General features: G+C 44.1%; 1 protein-coding gene across 3 annotated transcripts; it reads right to left on the bottom strand.

The window, feature by feature from the left end:
* Window position 1: 1 nt before the first annotated feature.
* On the bottom strand, window positions 2–15,063 carry zgc:154075 (uncharacterized protein LOC556929 homolog). 3 transcript variants are annotated; one of them, XM_055892656.1, is made up of 14 exons: window positions 14,975–15,063; window positions 13,549–13,660; window positions 13,216–13,300; window positions 12,877–12,950; window positions 12,623–12,682; window positions 12,293–12,400; window positions 11,982–12,038; window positions 11,462–11,592; window positions 11,301–11,355; window positions 2,615–2,707; window positions 2,268–2,402; window positions 1,751–1,852; window positions 1,199–1,360; window positions 2–781 (listed from the first exon to the last, which is right to left on the bottom strand). In XM_055892656.1, exons 2-14 carry the CDS (start codon window positions 13,639–13,641, stop codon window positions 662–664), a joined length of 1,275 nt encoding a protein of 424 aa, XP_055748631.1. In that variant the 5' UTR covers window positions 13,642–13,660; window positions 14,975–15,063; the 3' UTR covers window positions 2–661. The 3 variants fall into 3 exon arrangements, with proteins under 3 accessions (XP_055748631.1, XP_055748633.1, XP_055748632.1); XM_055892658.1 differs by having other exon boundaries at window positions 12,374–12,400; XM_055892657.1 differs by having other exon boundaries at window positions 13,549–13,657.
* Window positions 15,064–15,067: the final 4 nt, after the last annotated feature.

The following is a 15,067-nucleotide window of genomic DNA, read 5'->3' as shown; positions in this document are numbered from 1 at the left end:
ATTCAGATAAGACATTTTATTTTTTACTATGGCGTGCAACATGGTTCAACGTGCCAATAAATCAGCACAAACGTCTTTTTCGGTTATCCAAATTGGCAGCGTCTTGGAGCAAGAATTGGTATCATCTATACTGTGCTAATGACGATACAAAAGAAGAGTAATGTAGAGCAAAGTACAATATGGCAAAAGAGCCATTTTTGGTAAGTGCATGGAGTGTATTTATAGATGTTTGCTTAGATACGCTACATGTGTGTAATTTCAAAAGCACTTTCGAGGGGGCCTTGATTCCAGTTTCATACACGATATTAGAACAAAAACACAATCAACATTTTTAAAAACTGGCAAAATATCTGATTCTTTGAAAATCAGTTTCTCACATTAAAACAGTTGCTGACATGACAAACAGTACATACATCATCACATTTTGTTAAGAAAATCGTTTTCATGGAATGTGCACAAAACAATCCTTGAGAATTAAACAATCTCAGCACTAGGCCTAGCTACAAATTACATACAGTAAAATTAAATATCCAGTTACTTCATCATTTTCATGTGCTGCCTGAGTGAGCTCTGTCATAATCATTAGAGTTGAATCATTAATGTTGATGATCAAAATTATGATTATGTCCCTTCACGTCACCGTTCATGTTGACGTCTAGTCCTAGTCAGTCCCACAGAACACCACCTTGCTCTCCAGTCGAGCCCGCTCAGCCTCAAACACCAGCTTGTGGCTCAGTAGAGTCTCCTCTGGTCCGGAACGGATAAAAGATGCATCTCCACTCTACGCGACACACACACACACAAACACGAGTCACATTTTTCCCATCCACATGAGTGTAATGTAAGGTTACTATGAGTGATACTGCAAAAGGTGTCATGACTGTTTTTTTTAAAGGTGTTATGAATGCCTTTTGTATACCCCCTTCAGGTAAAGAGTTAGGTTAAGAGTTTTTACAGCACCCAATACCATTCTGTGATTTTATTGAACCAGGTACTGCAACAGTGTAAATTTCACAATGGGGTTTGATTGAATCCTAACAACGATCTAGATAACTCAAATAAAATTTTGTTCCACGACATCAATTTTTAGGCTTGTGTTAATCATAATTAACACAAGCCTAAGTCAAAGAACAGATCTCAAGTGAAAAAAAAATATTGTCCCTCAATGTTGACATTCACACAGGCTCCCAGCACTCACCGCCACAGCAGAGATGAAGGCTTCCACCAGTTGGTAGTCTGCCCCGCCGTGCCCGCCCATGCCAAAGGCCCCTGGGGCGCAAGTCTCTGCTGTGTGCTTGGTGGCCCTCCCTGTGAGGAAGTCAAACACTCGAATCTCATGTCCGTCACACGACAGCTCCCCCTATAGGAACAAAGCAATCATTACATGATAAGAAAATGTTTGCAGGTTATCTTTATGTACTAAAATCAGACAGTAGCCAGATGCAGTAAAGCTAGAGCTGGATGTTACTACAAATACAGATGATTATAAGGATAAATATTCCGGAGAGAGATAAAGTTCATAAACTATGACACAGAAATTCAGGTCAATAAACTATTGCAGTTTGTGTGTGTCCAATCAATATTCATAATCTATCTCTTTCTATTCAATCCATATCCGTATATTATTATCATATCACATTGATTCCAATCACACAAGTGGCATATTAATGATCAACAATGAATTATTCATAATGATTTAACTTGATCTTGGATTATTCAAGATTGTCTCTGGACTGGAGTGCTACAGTACCTTGCTGCCATAGATGGTGGTTCTCCGCTTACATATCTCCTCTGTAAATGCCACCATGGAAAAAGCAGCTGTAAGACCCCCTTCAAACTCCATGTTCACCACCTGTACATCCAGGTACAACAAGGTGAGAGAAGAGAGATAAAGAGAGGAGCTGTGTCGACTTGAGCCTATATCAAATCCAAATCAAATTGTATTTTTCACATACATGTGTTTAGCAGATGTTATTACGGGTGTAGTGAAATGCTTGTATTATTATTTCTGACCGAAGCATAAACTTAATTTAAATACAACAAAAGTGTGCAGGACTTAATTTACAATTCTGTAACCTCTCTTCTGACACTTGGAATGGTCTCTGTTACGAAAGAGATACTTATTCTAAAGGAGATATCCTGTTAAAATAAAGGTGAAATACCGAGTAATAAATAATAATAGGTGTAGATGTATAAATGTAGGATAACCCTTTTTCTAAGCATGGTTTCTCTGCACTAGCGGCTAGCCAGATGGTGGTCAGTCTTACCTGGTTGGTGCAGACGTCGTTGTCACACTGGTAGACACAGCGGCCGTACGGCCCTGATTTCAGAGCCTCGGTCACAGACTCAATGTCTGGGAGAGAGCTGGAACATATCACAGACACGGGCCAGCCCACACAGCCCTGAGAGACACACACAGGCCGGGTTACTGTAAAGTGCTTTGTGATAACTGCTGATGTAAAAAGGGCTTTATAATTACATTTGATTGATTGACACTGATATAGATACACACACAGTGTCATTTTCTATGTGCCTTCTAATTTACACTGCTTGCCCTGAATAATAATTGCCCCTCGTGGGACAAATAAAATGTAATTGACATGAATGGAAAAACCTGTTTGACTCTGTCCAGGTAGATCTTGCGTGCAGAATATGGGCAAGATTCCTCTACAGGGCAGTCTAGGCAGCGGTCTGCAGCACCTGGTGGCTGGAGGGAAAAACTCTTTAGCACTGAATCACCTTTGACTATTCTAGGGTGGGTTTCCCGAAAGCGTCGTAGCACTCACATCATTTACAGCAAATCCGTTGTAGGCAATGGACGAAAGATGATCTTAATGCTACAAAGCTTTTCGGAAACCCACCATTATACTATGTAGGACAAAATGGAAGCTCATTGTGGACTTATGTCCCAAAGGGGCCAAGGAGGGTTGAGTACCTTTGACAGAATCAAAAACGATCTACAAACAAACATTAATACAACAAGTGATAATATCACAGAATGAATACAGTATGATTAGAAGGTAACTCAAAAGAGGAAATAAAATGTAAAAGCATGGACATCAGCTGCTTCGGGAGAGGTGGATGTAAGGCAGGAAAATGGGGTTGTGGTTGTGGGAGTGTGATGCAATGCTTTGTCAGCTATATTTTCCCAGACAAAGAATCACCAGGAGTTAGTTACAGTCAGTTCTCAGGCTTATGGGGCAGCATCTGTTCTCCCACCGTATCGCCTGTGGTGTACTGTTATTCTGACACAGTGACTCTGTGTAAAGGTTGTATCTGCTGTTGCTGTAATGTTTTCCTTACCGATCCATATTTTCCCTAGTTTGGGCCCAAATAGTTGTGAAATCAGTGATTCCAGTATATTAAAAACTAAATGATATATAAAGTATTTGAGATGGTACGGGAATGCGGATGCTAATATGTTAAAGTAACACATTCATTCATGTGTATGTAACTATGGTTGTCATCACTCCAGGGCCTGTATTATTGTTCAATGGCATGCCAAACCCATTGTTTAAAACTATTTTGAGTTCATTCAGTGTCCAAAACAGACAAACATAGTTGTACCACTTCCTTTCTGATTACGTGCATTCGGAAATATTCAGACCCCTTTACTTTTCCCACATTTTGTTATGTTACAGACTCATTCTAAAATTGATTACATTATAATTTTCCCCTCATCAATCTACACACAATACCCCGTAATGACAAAGTGAAAACAGGTTTTTAGATCTTTTTGCAAATAAAAACAATTTAAAAAATACCTTATTTACATAAGTATTCAGTCCCTTTGCTGTGAGACTTGAAATTGAGCTCAGGTGCATCCTGTTTCCATTGATCATCCTTGAGATGTTTCTATAACTTGATTGGAGTCCACCTGTTGTAAATTCTAATGATTGGACATGATTTGGAAAGGCTCACACCTGTTTATATAAGGTCCCCCCATAAGGTCCCACAAACCAAGCCATGAGGTCGACAGAATTGTCCGTAGAGCCCCGAGACCAGATTGTGTCATTTGGAACAACCAACTCTTCCTAGACCTGGCCACCTGGCCAAACTGAGAAATCGGGGGAGAAGGGCCTTGTTCAGAGAGGTGACCAAGAAACCGATGGTTACTCTGACAGAGTTCCAGAGTTCCTCTGTGGAGATGGGAGAACTGCCCGGAAGGACAACCATCTCTGCAGCAGTCCACCAATCAAGCATTTATGGTAGAGTAGCCAGACGGAAGCCCCTCCTCAGTAAAAGGCACATGACAGCCCACTTAGAATTCACCAAAAGGCACCTAAAGGACTCTCAGACCATGAGAAACAAGATTCTCTTGTCTGATGAAACCAAGATTAAACTCTTTGGCCTTAATGCCAAGTGTCACGTCTGGTGGAAACGTGGCACCATCCCTACAGTGAAGCATGCTGGTGGCAGCATCATGCTGTAGGGATGTTTTTCAGCGGCAGGGACTGGGAGACTAGTCAGGATCGAGGGAAAGATGAACGGAGCTGTGACGTAGAAGTCCGTCACTGGCCGCGGGCAGCAATTGGTTCTTCAACGCACACACGCATTCATCACTCCTCCCTGTGCCATTATAAGATAAGTTAGCAATGTGGGTCGACACACAAATTAACTTCTGTCTTAGTGCATACATTTCACACTTATATCAAGGTTCATATTTGAGATATACAATATAAATTATACTTATCAATGTTGTGGATGAGCGCATTGTTTGTTTGTTCTGTTCCTCTCTCTCTCCATCTCTGTAGCTTCCGGGTATGCTGGAAAAGGACCCGAGCTAAGGGAATTGGGCTGGCTTTATAGTGCCTGTCCCAAATGGCTCATTAATGCATATGGGCATATTGAAAGATATTGTCAGTAGTGATGTAATGTTGTAAATGTTATGTTGTAATATTGTTTAAAACCGTGTTGCAATGTATATCCTTTAGTATGTTTAGTTAATGGAAAATGTAGGTTTGTATTGTTAATTGCTTCATTAATTAGGGTTAATTGTTCTGAGGGGAGGGGCTAGCCCTACAAAAGGAGCCTCTCTTTCAGTTCATTGGGAGGCATTGTGAGAGGCATTGTGAGAGGCATTGTGAGAGGCATTGTGAGAGGCATTTTAGAGGCATTTTGGATCGAGCTGTGGATGGGGCAGCATTGTTTTTAAGCTGTCCCATAAGGTAGACGTTGATGGCAGTACTGTTGTTTTTTGTTCCGGAATCACTTGTAAATAAACACCTTTGCACAGAAGAACTTTTGCGGCTCCGCCATCTTTTTATTTTGATAGAGGTTAGGTTATCCAGTTTAGCCTTCTGGCCTACTCTACGTGACATATGGTGGCAGCGGTGGGATGGCGCACCGCAAATCAGTGAATTCCAACAAGAGAGGTAAAGGAATGCATACAGGATTGCGTTCTCAACAGCAGCATCAACTGGCAGAAAAGGTACCTGAAGTTGAACCGGGGTGGAATACCATGGAATCATCTGGTGAAGAAGAGGTCAAGTATGAGAAACTAGGAGCCCGACCAAGGGGCCAAAGACAACCAGAACTGAATGAGCTACCGGTTGAACCAGCAGATGCAGCCATAAAAGACCAGCTGGCTGAAGGAGCAGTTGGGGGACCAGAACCACACCCAACCATGGTAACCCTTTTTCAGCAACTTTTCACCTGCCTTGAGAGGAGGGACGAAGACCTCAAGCAGGAGTTACGTGGCCTACGCCAATCTATCCTCACAGCTCCTCACCAGGCGGAACTCGTCAGTGAGAGCCCAAGATTGGGTCTTCCAACACCAGGACGACAAAGGCTCGACGCAGCAGGGACTTCAACTCCACAGCAGGCTCCCCAAGCAGTAATGAGGCCAGCACCAGGAGACCAGTCCAGCAGTGTTAACGTCCATCTTCCAGCATTCCTGAGGAAGGAGCCAAAGATGCCCTCATACCAGCAGGGGGAGGACATTGAAAACTACCTGCTGAGGTTTGAGCGCATGGCTAAGACGTGGCAGTGGCCTGAGGTAGAGTGGGCCTGCAGGCTTGTCCCATTGCTCACGGGCAAGGCCTTAGAGGCTTACACAGCAATGGATGAGGGGCTGTCCAACGTCTACAAGGGCTTGAAGGAAGCGCTGCTGGTGAAGTTCGATATCTCACCGGAGACCTACCGTCAACGCTTCAGAGCTGCATCGACGCCATCGGGTGAGTCGCCGACAGAGACGTACCACCGCCTCAAGGGTCTCTACCGACGATGGGTTCGACCGGAAGAGAAGACACAGGACGAAATCAGTGAGGTCATCATCCTCGAGCAACTTCTACAAGTTCTCCCACACGACATTCGAACCTGGGTCAGAGAGCACGAGCCCAAGGACGGGCTTATGGCGGCCAAGCTTGCACTGCAGTATCTTAATGCACGTAAAGGGGGCCCACCACGACCTGCAGCACCCGCTCCAAGGAGTCTCAGAGACACACGGGACATCAGAGACGCCAGAGATGGTGGAGGTAACTCTGGGGGTTATGTGTCTGTGAGGTGGGAGGTAAGCGATCATGCAGTTTGCTCTGATGGAAGGGGTCTGACCTGTTTTTACTGCCGGCAGCAGGGGCACAAAGCTTCAATGTGTCCGCTACGTAAATCCAAGCTCTCAGGTTACTGTTATGTACCCAAAGAGGGGGATGGTGTTCAGAATAGACAGACTCGGGAAGGGTCAGGCTTGGTACCTGTAAAAGTAAATGGTAAAAGTCTTACTGCAATGATTGACACCGGCAGTTCCCTGTCATTGATCAGAAAAGGTAATGTACCTGTTAATGATATTGATTACGGTCATCAGACACTGATCCAATGTGTTCATGGTGACCAGTCACAGCAGCCCACAGCTGAGCTCACAGTTGAGATTCAGGGTCAGAAATATCTCCTCAAAGTTGGGGTAATGGAGAAGCTACCTTTTGAGATGATTTTGGGGAGTGATGTGCCTGTACTCTCTGATCTGTTGGGAAGTGTGGGGGGTCAGCTATATGAGCAGTCAGTTTGCCAGTCTGATGTTCAGGTGTCATGTTCAGTTGTCACTCGTGCCCAGGCCAAAGCTGGTTTACAACCTCTGCCTGACTTGTGTGATAGTCTGTGCGAGGGGGGAACCAAAGGGCCCAGAAAGTCACGCCGCCAGCGGCGTCTTGAGAAGTATGTGGGAACCCCTGTACCCGTTGCTGATGTGTCTGGGTTAGAGGTGCAATGGGATGTTCCGCAAAATTTTGCTACACTGCAGAAGTCTGATGCAACCTTGAAATGTTTGTTTGACAAGGCCTTAGCTGGGGACAGTCAATCTTCATGTGGGGGGATTTACACGGTAGACAACCAAATACTCTACCTTGGTTCAGAGGCAGATAGCAGGAAGTTGGTGGTGCCATCTACCTGTAGACCACTTGTTCTCAACCTTGCACATACAGTTCCATGGGCAGGTCATCTAGGGCAACATAAGACCTATCTTAGGCTAGGCTCCCGTTTCTTTTGGCCCTCCATGTATACTGATGTACAAACATACTGCAAATCATGCCCCACGTGCCAGAAAACCAGTGCTGTCCGTAGGTCTGACCGGGCTCCTCTATGTTCACTGCCAGTTATCTCTACCCCATTCAAGAGAATTGCAATGGGCATTGTTGGACCCTTGGAGAAGAGTAGCGCAGGTTACAAGTATATATTGGTGATCTGTGACTATGCCACCCGGTTCCCAGAAGCCTTCCCACTCCGTTCCATAACCACTCCAAAAATAATCAGTGCTCTTGTTCAGCTCTTCTCTCGTGTAGGAATCCCAGATGAAATCCTAACGGACCAAGGGACAAACTTCACCTCGCGACTGATGGTTCAACTCCACCAACAGCTGGGCATTAAAGGCTTGAGGACCACTCCCTACCACCCCCAAACGGATGGGCTCGTAGAGAGATTCAATCAAACGCTCAAGAACATGCTGAGGAAGTTTGTGGCTGACACTGGTAAAGACTGGGATAAGTGGTTACCCTTTCTGCTTTTTGCTTACAGGGAGGTGCCTCAGGCATCGACAGGTTTCTCGCCATTCGAACTCCTCTATGGATGGCCTGTGCAGGGACCACTGGACCTGTTGAAGAAGTGCTGGGAAGGTTCTCCAGTAGCTACCTCGGGACAGGGGATTGTCCAGTATGTCCTCCAGATGCGAGACAGGTTGGAGCGGTACCGAGAGGAAGCTGGGGCAAACCTTCAGCAAGCCCAGAAGGCCCAGAAGAGAGGGTATGATCAGCACGCTCGCCATAGAGAGTTTGAGCCAGGACAGAAAGTCCTGCTCCTCCTTCCCTCGTCTACCAGCAAGCTCCTTGCGCAGTGGCAAGGACCGTACCTAATCGGGAGGAAGATGGGCCCGGTGACCTACGAGGTACTGCACCCGGACAAGGGTAAGAAGAAGCAAACCTACCATGTGAACCTTCTCAAGGCCTGGGAGGAGAAAGAGGAACTCTCCAAGGGAAAGTCCTTTCTTGTCCGCAGAGTAGAAGAAGAGGATGAGTCGGATGGGGTCACAGAGGCATGGAAAGAACGAGCAGAAGTCATACTGGCTCACCTGGAGGAAGACAAGCAAGATGAGCTGAATCAGCTGTTTGGCAACTATCCAGCCCTCTTCAGTCAGAGACCAGGAAGAACCAAAGTCCTAGAACACGTCATTCGTTTGAAACCTGGCCAGAACCCAGTCCGCCAGCATCCTTACCGTGTGCCTGAGAGGCTGGTGGTAGCCCTCAAGGAAGAGGTCCACACCATGATTGAAATGGATGTTGTCGAGCCATCTTCAAGTGAATGGAGCAGCCCTATTGTCATTGTCCCAAAGAAGGATGGCTCTTTGCGTGTCTGCATGGACTTCCGTAAGGTGAATGCCATCTCCCAGTTTGATGCCTATCCCATGCCCCGCATTGACGAGTTACTGGAGAGAATAGGTGGAGCTCATTACATCACCACATTGGATCTCTGCAAAGGGTACTGGCAGGTGCCCCTGGATGAACAATCCAAGGCCTACACTGCATTCCGGACGCCGATGGGCCTGTTCCAGTTCAAGGTCATGCCGTTTGGCCTCCATGGGGCCCCTGCGACTTTCCAGAGGCTGATGGACAAGGTCCTCCAGGACTGTGACGATTACTGTGCTGCTTACTTGGACGACGTGGTGATCTACAGCCACTCATGGGAGGAGCACATACAGCATCTTAACAGAGTCCTGGGGAAGATCCATGATGCAGGCCTCACGCTTAACCTCCTTAAGTGTGAGTGGGCGAAACAGGAGACAAAGTACCTGGGTTACCAGCTGGGTAAAGGTGAAGTTCGGCCTCAGGTGGACAAAGTGGAGTCCATCAGGAACAGCCCTCAACCCAGAACCAAGACACAGGTGAAGTCCTTCCTAGGTCTGGCAGGGTGGTACCGGAGATTCATTCCGCAGTTTTCGACCATTGCTGTCCCTCTGACCAACCTCACTTCAAAGGTGGCCAGCAACCCTGTGAAGTGGACTGAGTGTGAGGAAGCCTTCATGATACTGAAAAACCGCCTGTGCTCATTTCCTGTTCTCCAGACCCCTGATTTTCAGAAGCGGTTTCTCGTGCAGGTGGATGCTTCGGCTGTGGGAATTGGAGCTGTACTGGCCCAAGGGGAGCCAGGAGAAGAGCTTCCTGTGCTGTACCTGAGTCGGAAGCTGTTGCCCAGGGAAACCAGGTATTCTACAATCGAGAAGGAGTGCCTGGCTATAAAGTGGGCCCTAGATAGCCTCCGTTACTACCTTCTTGGGAGGGAATTTGACCTGCACACCGACCACAGAGCACTGACCTGGATCCAGACCATGAAGGACCGTAATTCTCGTGTGACCAGGTGGTATCTGGAGCTCCAGCCCTTCAGGTTCTGTGTCCGTCACAAGGCAGGAAAGGAAAACGTCACGGCGGACTACCTATCAAGGCTCCCGAACCTGGTCGCTTCAGGAGAGGAGGAAGGTAATGTGACGTAGAAGTCCGTCACTGGCCGCGGGCAGCAATTGGTTCTTCAACGCACACACGCATTCATCACTCCTCCCTGTGCCATTATAAGATAAGTTAACAATGTGGGTCGACACACAAATTAACTTCTGTCTTAGTGCATACATTTCACACTTATATCAAGGTTCATATTTGAGATATACAATATAAATTATACTTATCAATGTTGTGGATGAGCGCATTGTTTGTTTGTTCTGTTCCTCTCTCTCTCCATCTCTGTAGCTTCCGGGTATGCTGGAAAAGGACCCGAGCTAAGGGAATTGGGCTGGCTTTATAGTGCCTGTCCCAAATGGCTCATTAATGCATATGGGCATATTGAAAGATATTGTCAGTAGTGATGTAATGTTGTAAATGTTATGTTGTAATATTGTTTAAAACCGTGTTGCAATGTATATCCTTTAGTATGTTTAGTTAATGGAAAATGTAGGTTTGTATTGTTAATTGCTTCATTAATTAGGGTTAATTGTTCTGAGGGGAGGGGCTAGCCCTACAAAAGGAGCCTCTCTTTCAGTTCATTGGGAGGCATTTTGAGAGGCATTTTGAGAGGCATTGTGAGAGGCATTTTAGAGGCATTTTGGATCGAGCTGTGGATGGGGCAGCATTGTTTTTAAGCTGTCCCATAAGGTAGACGTTGATGGCAGTACTGTTGTTTTTTGTTCCGGAATCACTTGTAAATAAACACCTTTGCACAGAAGAACTTTTGCGGCTCCGCCATCTTTTTATTTTGATAGAGGTTAGGTTATCCAGTTTAGCCTTTTGGCCTACTCTACGTGACAGGAGCAAAGTACAGAGAGATCCTTGATGAAAACCTGCTCCAAAGCGATCAGGACCTCAGACTGGGGCAAAGGTTCACCTTCCAACAGGACAACGACCCTAAGTACACAGCTAAGATAATGCAGGAGTGGCTTCGGGATAAGTCTCTGAATGTCCTTGACTGGCCCAACCAGAGCCCGGACTTGAACCCGATCTAATATCTCTGGAGACACCTGAAAATATCTGTGCAGCAACGCTCCCCATCCAACCCTGACAGAGCTTGAGAGGATCTGCAGAGAAGAATGGGAGAAACTCCCCAAATACTGGTGTGCCAAGCTTCTAGCGTCATACCCATGAAGACTTGAGGCTGTAATTGCTGCCAAAGGTCTAAAAACCTGTTTTTGCTTTGTCATTATGGGCTATTATGTGAAGATTGATAAGGGGGGAAAACGATTTAATCCATTTTAGAATAAGGCTGTAATGTAACAAAATGTGAAAAAAGTGAAGGAGTCTCAATACTTTCCAAATGTATATGAGAAGACCACACACCCTTTTCTCTTTGCGGAAGTGACTGAGAGATCCAAATGATGACACTTTCAAACACCTGTGAAGAACAAGCTTTTTTTAATAGGGCTGTCAGTCGATCAAATAAATTAGTTGATTAACTTGTTATTTTATTTATAAAAAAATTAAAAACATTGCCTCTTTACCTTCGTCCTCCAGCCCAGTGATGTATCAAGTCAATGTCATGGCAGGATTTGGCCAGAAGTGCAAATGAGCTCTCAGCCTCATTCCTCCAGTTCCCTCGAACAAAGGAGTGGGCAAAGTGAAAGAAACCCACCTAGAATAGGAGAAAGTAACCATGGAAATCTTTGCAGATACTTCAACCCATGCAGGCTGCACTGAGAGTGGAGTGGAGGTCACTATTCAAATGTACAATACTGTACGAAGACCTGGGTTCATATACTATTTGAAATCGTCCATAGATATAAGTGTTTGCTATAGCCTGTCTGGAGAGCCTAGTTGAGCGGGCTTTGCAGTTTTGCAACAATTCTATTAAGTGAAGTTTATTTATTTATTCTCTTGGTTCCACTGTGCATGGCAAGATCGCTCAAACACAGATAAATTAAATAGTATTAGTACTTTATAGTAATAGCACTTGAACCCAGGTCTGGCTATGCTCCATGTAAATTATGTAAAATTTACACAGTATTGTAAATACATCCCTACCGGTTCTAGGTGTTGAATATGGACCGGGTCTCCAATCGCTCCACTGTCCATCAGCACCTGTGGGGTCAATTCCAAAGCGTTGGCAACGCACTATATGGCAGCCCTTCTCAAGATTGATTTGACTGCTTCTATCCCGCGAGGAGTACCTTGTTACTAGGCCTATTTTCGCTCGAGCTCTGATTGGGCATTAAATCCAATCACAGTAGCCACTGTCCTAATGATGCTGAGTGAAAAAAAACTTTCGCTACGCAAAAAGCACAGATCTGTGCAAAGCATACTGTAATATTTCAAATAAATGAATATACACTTACTTTTATCTTGTGAATGACAGGGTCATATCGGAGAACATGGCACACTGTTAGCATCACACCATTTTGAATGCAAGTTCTTACAATCTCTGTGCAGTCCTCAGCTGTTACCTAATATGAAAAAATATACATTTGACACTGTGCGTACACACGCCTGCACGCCCACAAAAACAAACACGTACAGACACAGACACACTCTTTCTATATCTCTAGATATGATTGATTGTATAAACTACGTGTACTGGGCTGGTATAGGATAGCTGAAATGATATTGTCTTGATCAGACATCACAACAACACACATCGTTTCTACAGGGGTTGGGGGAACACTCACAGCCATGGGCTTCTCCAGAAGAATATGGTAGCCTTTCTTTGCCAGTGCCACAGCGGGGTTCTTGGCAAGAAGACAAGAACACACACTCACTCAGAACAGCCATCATGGATTCTCAATCTTAGCCTGCTGTAGCATCAATGGGCAAAATACTAGACACTGAGCATCCTAAAATAGTTCTGTTGAAATGGTTGCTCAGATTCTGTGATATACCAAATTTGATTAATTGAGTAACAAGTATGCTCTACTACTATTACCTTATGTTGGCGGTCTGGGGTACAAATGAACACAGCATCAGCAAACTTCTCCCTTTGTACTATACCATGCCAATCTGGGAAGGAGGAATATAAGTAACATATGTCATAACACTTTTCATAACTGATTACAATGCATGCAAAATTATACTGGTTTGTACTTGACATTCAGAGACACAAGATGCCACGAGAGCTTATTTGTTATGACATGCTTGTGATAATATGACGCTGTTTTGACGTATAGTTCAAATGAAGTGCTACCAAATAATCAATTTAGCATATATCAAAAAGGAGAGGGAGAAAATGGGTGTGTACCGACAATTAAATATTTTTCACTCATACCAGCAAACACGTTGACATCTGCTATTCTGTGTTGCTTCTGAAGTTTCTCCCGTGCAAATTTCCTGGGTTCAGCCACTCCAATGACCTACAATTCATTTGAGTTATCATTGTTTCCATTATTATCATCATAATCATCATCATGACTTTTATGTAAAACCTTAGTCAAGACCGAATGGCTACTAATCGGTAGCACACTTCAATTCTGATGGAAAGAAGTGATGAATGATTTAGCCTAGCAGGAATGAAAGCCTATAAGATCAGATGGTCTACTCATTAAGTTATTTCAGTCAATATTGACAAGATCAGATGTAGAGAGATGTTGGGGAGCCTTACTCGCATGCGTTGAGGCTGGAGGGAGGCAAAGTGTGAGTACGTCTCCCCACGGTTCCCAGCTCCCACCACAATGACATCCACAGGTGATGCCATCCTGTCTTTCTGGGCCCTGCTTCAAAATGACAAAGACATCAGTTCAAACCAGCCATGTTTCATTTATTGATGTATAAGATGTTTAATGCTATTGTTTTCGTTGACTGGACATCCTTTTAAGATTGACTGAGCTTTGTGTAATAGATCATTTTCATGGTGAAAAATATTATTGTGCCAAGTTATATTTGAAGAATTACTCATTTCTTGTTTTCCTAGTTGAACTTCCTTTATTTACTTTTACATTAATAATGTATTCTTTTAAACAAGGTTGTTACTAGTTAACACAGCCACAAAGTCATAATTGGCCATGTTGTAAAAATTCATGCAAACAAATATGAGGTTTTTTGGTCTTCATTCAAGCTTAGCAGTGTTGTTAAGGTAAGGTTTCAAATCTGATTTTAACATGCTGACTACACCGGGCACGCATGTTGATTGTGTCCATCCACAGCAGACACGATCAGAACATGCAGGTTGAAATATCATAATATCATAACGAACTCTGAACCAACTATATTAATTTGGAGACAGGTCGAAACACATGAAACATTCATGGACATTTAGCTAGCTAGCTTGCTGTTGCTAGCAAATGTGTCATGGGATATAAACATTGGGTTGTTATTTTACATGAAATGCGCAGGGTCCTTTTTTCCCTGGATCTTTGTAGAATTGTGACTCACAAAATCGTGTGTTATCTAATCCGACAATTAATCCACAGATAAATGGGGAAATTAGATAGTTTCTAGTAATCGACTTTATATGGCAGCTAGCAACCAACTTTAAGGTGCATTACCACCAACAACTGGACTGAAGTGTGGACCGCCAGCTTCCAATCACCTGCGTGGGTTTATGCTCCTAAAAATCAATGACATGGGAGAGGCTGGACGTGCAGTGCATCAACCGTCAAAAATAGAACCAAGACCTATTTCAGACCTATTTCATAGGAGCTCGTTGACGCACACAAGCAGTTTGGATGAAATTATTGAATAACATGTATGTGTAAATATATGTGTAAGAATGTAAGAAAATATATTGTAGAAATAGGCGGGGTTTAGCCATAATTATGACTGTGACTGTGTTAACTAGTGACGATCTTTTAAACAAAGCATGTACGTTGTTTCCCTTTACTGACAAGATAAAGTGACTGTCACATGTAAAACTCAGCAATAGTAGGCTAAAGGTTAAACGGGGATGCAATATTTCAACAACAAAAACACAACGACCATTATTCACGCCAGAGTTTATCTTTGACCGTGTACAAAAAACGCGAAATTCAGATCTATATTTTTTTTCTACAAACGTTTGCATACAATATAGGCTACAGTAGTCTACCTACCTTAAAAACCGTGGTCTTCTTCAGTGAATCCAAGATTCGGTGGATGCATCTGCGCACATTCTTCTGGGGGGGAGGGAACCAATAGTAGGATAA

Source organism: Salvelinus fontinalis, chromosome 31 (genome assembly GCF_029448725.1).
Source record: "Salvelinus fontinalis isolate EN_2023a chromosome 31, ASM2944872v1, whole genome shotgun sequence".
NCBI classification, from domain to species: domain Eukaryota; kingdom Metazoa; phylum Chordata; class Actinopteri; order Salmoniformes; family Salmonidae; genus Salvelinus; species Salvelinus fontinalis.
The sequence above is the reverse complement of the archived record's forward strand: the minus strand, read 5'-3'. Positions and strand labels throughout refer to the sequence as shown.

What these genes read in the sequence shown, in the direction of transcription:
- zgc:154075 (XM_055892656.1), bottom strand. Translation starts at nt 13,641, where the DNA reads ATGGCATCACCTGTGGATGTCATTGTGGTGGGAGCTGGGAACCGTGGG. An exon ending in CCACCATCTATGGCAGCAAG is followed by an intron (nt 1,361 to 1,750) that starts GTACTGTAGCAC and finishes TTGTTCCTATAG; the next exon opens with GGGGAGCTGTCGTGTGACGG. An exon ending in CCTTCATCTCTGCTGTGGCG is followed by an intron (nt 782 to 1,198) that starts GTGAGTGCTGGG and finishes TGTGTCGCGTAG; the next exon opens with AGTGGAGATGCATCTTTTAT.